Raw genomic sequence first — 1,886 nt, 5'->3', positions numbered from 1 at the left:
GAACGAGCGCTCCCATGCCCCACTGCTCCCCTAGGAGCAGACAGGCAGTGGGCTCCAGCACCACAAAGCACCCAGCTCCAAGCTGCCTCTGATGCAGGAGTGAGCTGCGGCATGCCCTGCCCTCTGTGATGCTGCCTGGAAAATGTGTGAGTGAGTAGCTTACATGAGTGATGTGACAAAATGACCCACGGATTTACCAGTGGATTCCTCTGCTCTGCCACCAATGCAGGAACTGTATCTACGGCCACATCCATCTCTCACATACGTTTCCCCAGGGCGGAAGCAGTCCGCGCTGTGCTCAGCAATTCTCCACACTCCAGAGACCTGGCTGGGCGGCCACTCGGTGTCCCCCAGCTCGCCTCGCCTGCTCCTGGCCACAGGGAAAATGAACCTATGATGCTCGTTACCTCTCCCCATGACACACTCATCTCTGAAACACTGCTCACCTCTCCAGTCAGTTCCAACACCTCAACCACCCCGATGTCCAAGTTTGCTTTCAGGGTTGAAACCACTCCACCCACTGTATTGGTCTATTCGGCCACCACTGAGTGCGTGTATCCAACGAGCTTTACAATCACCATCTCCCACCCCACCTCCATCTGTGTGACCACGACACAGGTGGCCTTCACCAGCTCTTACACCCCCACTCCCGTGACACAGAAGCCAGTGACCACTGTCACCAGGACTTACCCTATGACCACTACCGAGAAAGGAACATCAGCCGTGACATCTCCCTCTACCACCACTGCAAGGGAAACTCCCATAGTGACAGTGACACCCTCCTCCTCTGTGTCAGCCACAGACACAACCTTCCACACTACGGTCTTCTCTACAATTAGAACCACAGAAAGGATTCCCTGGCCCACTGGAATTGTCCATACGACCAAGTCCCCAGCCCCAGTATTTACTACTCTCAAAACAGCAGTGACTTCCACTTTCCACATCACTTCTTCAGTCACTTCCACAGATACAGTGACTTCTATGACAAAGACCACCTCCCGGCCCACAGCCACTAATACACTGTCATCACCCACCAGTACCATGTTATCTTCCACACCTGTCCTGAGCACAGAAAAAATCACCGGCGGTATCACAAACACCACTTCTCTATCTACCTTGGTGACCACACTCCCTACTACCATCACCAGGTCTACACCTACATCTGAGCCCCCCTACCCTACTTCTCCCACCAGCACTGTGATAGACTCTACAACCAAAATCACCCGCTCCACAAGTATGACAGGTACATTGTCCATGGAGACTTCTCTCCCACCCACCTCTTCCTCTCTCCCAACCACAGAAACAGCCACAACTCCTATGACAAACTTGGTAATCACCACCCCTGAGATCACCTCCCACAGTACTCCCACCTTCTCTTCTTCAGTCATCTACTCTACAGTCAGCACATCCACAACTGCCATCTCCTCACTTCCCCCTACCTCAGGTACCATAGTGACTTCCACAACCATGACCCCATCTTCTCGGAGTACAGATATCCCTTCGACAACACCAACAATAATCACCCACCCTTCTGTGGGCTCTACTGGCTTCCCGACTACAGGAACAGACCTCACATCAACATTCACTGATTCCAGTTCCTCAGCAATGTCCACAAGTGTCATTCCATCTTCCCCCAGCATCCAGAACACAGAAACCTCATCCCTTGTCAGCATGACCTCTGTCACCACTCCCAGTGGGACACCAACATTTGCAAGTACACGCAGCGCTCCAACAAGTTCCCTCCTGACAACCTTCTCAAGTACATATTCATTTTCCTCTTCCATGTTTGCCAGCAGTGCCGGGACCAGTCACACAGAGAATAACTCCTCACCTCCAGCCAGCAACAGTACACTCCACACAACAGGTGAATCCACCCTATCACCCAC

At 52.6% G+C, this 1,886-nt stretch overlaps 1 protein-coding gene across 1 annotated transcript; it reads left to right on the top strand.

Moving 5' to 3' along the window:
- Positions 1-64: 64 nt before the first annotated feature.
- On the top strand, positions 65-1,881 carry LOC108524604 (mucin-3A-like; the record flags this gene model as incomplete). Its single annotated transcript, XM_017865693.1, has 1 exon — positions 65-1,881. A coding segment is annotated over exon 1 (1,701 nt), but the record flags the coding sequence as incomplete, so codon positions are not given.
- Positions 1,882-1,886: the final 5 nt, after the last annotated feature.

This window comes from Rhinopithecus bieti, unplaced genomic scaffold, assembly GCF_001698545.2.
Source record: "Rhinopithecus bieti isolate Rb0 unplaced genomic scaffold, ASM169854v2 repeat_7778, whole genome shotgun sequence".
NCBI classification, from domain to species: Eukaryota; Metazoa; Chordata; class Mammalia; order Primates; family Cercopithecidae; genus Rhinopithecus; species Rhinopithecus bieti.
The sequence above is the reverse complement of the archived record's forward strand: the minus strand, read 5'-3'. Positions and strand labels throughout refer to the sequence as shown.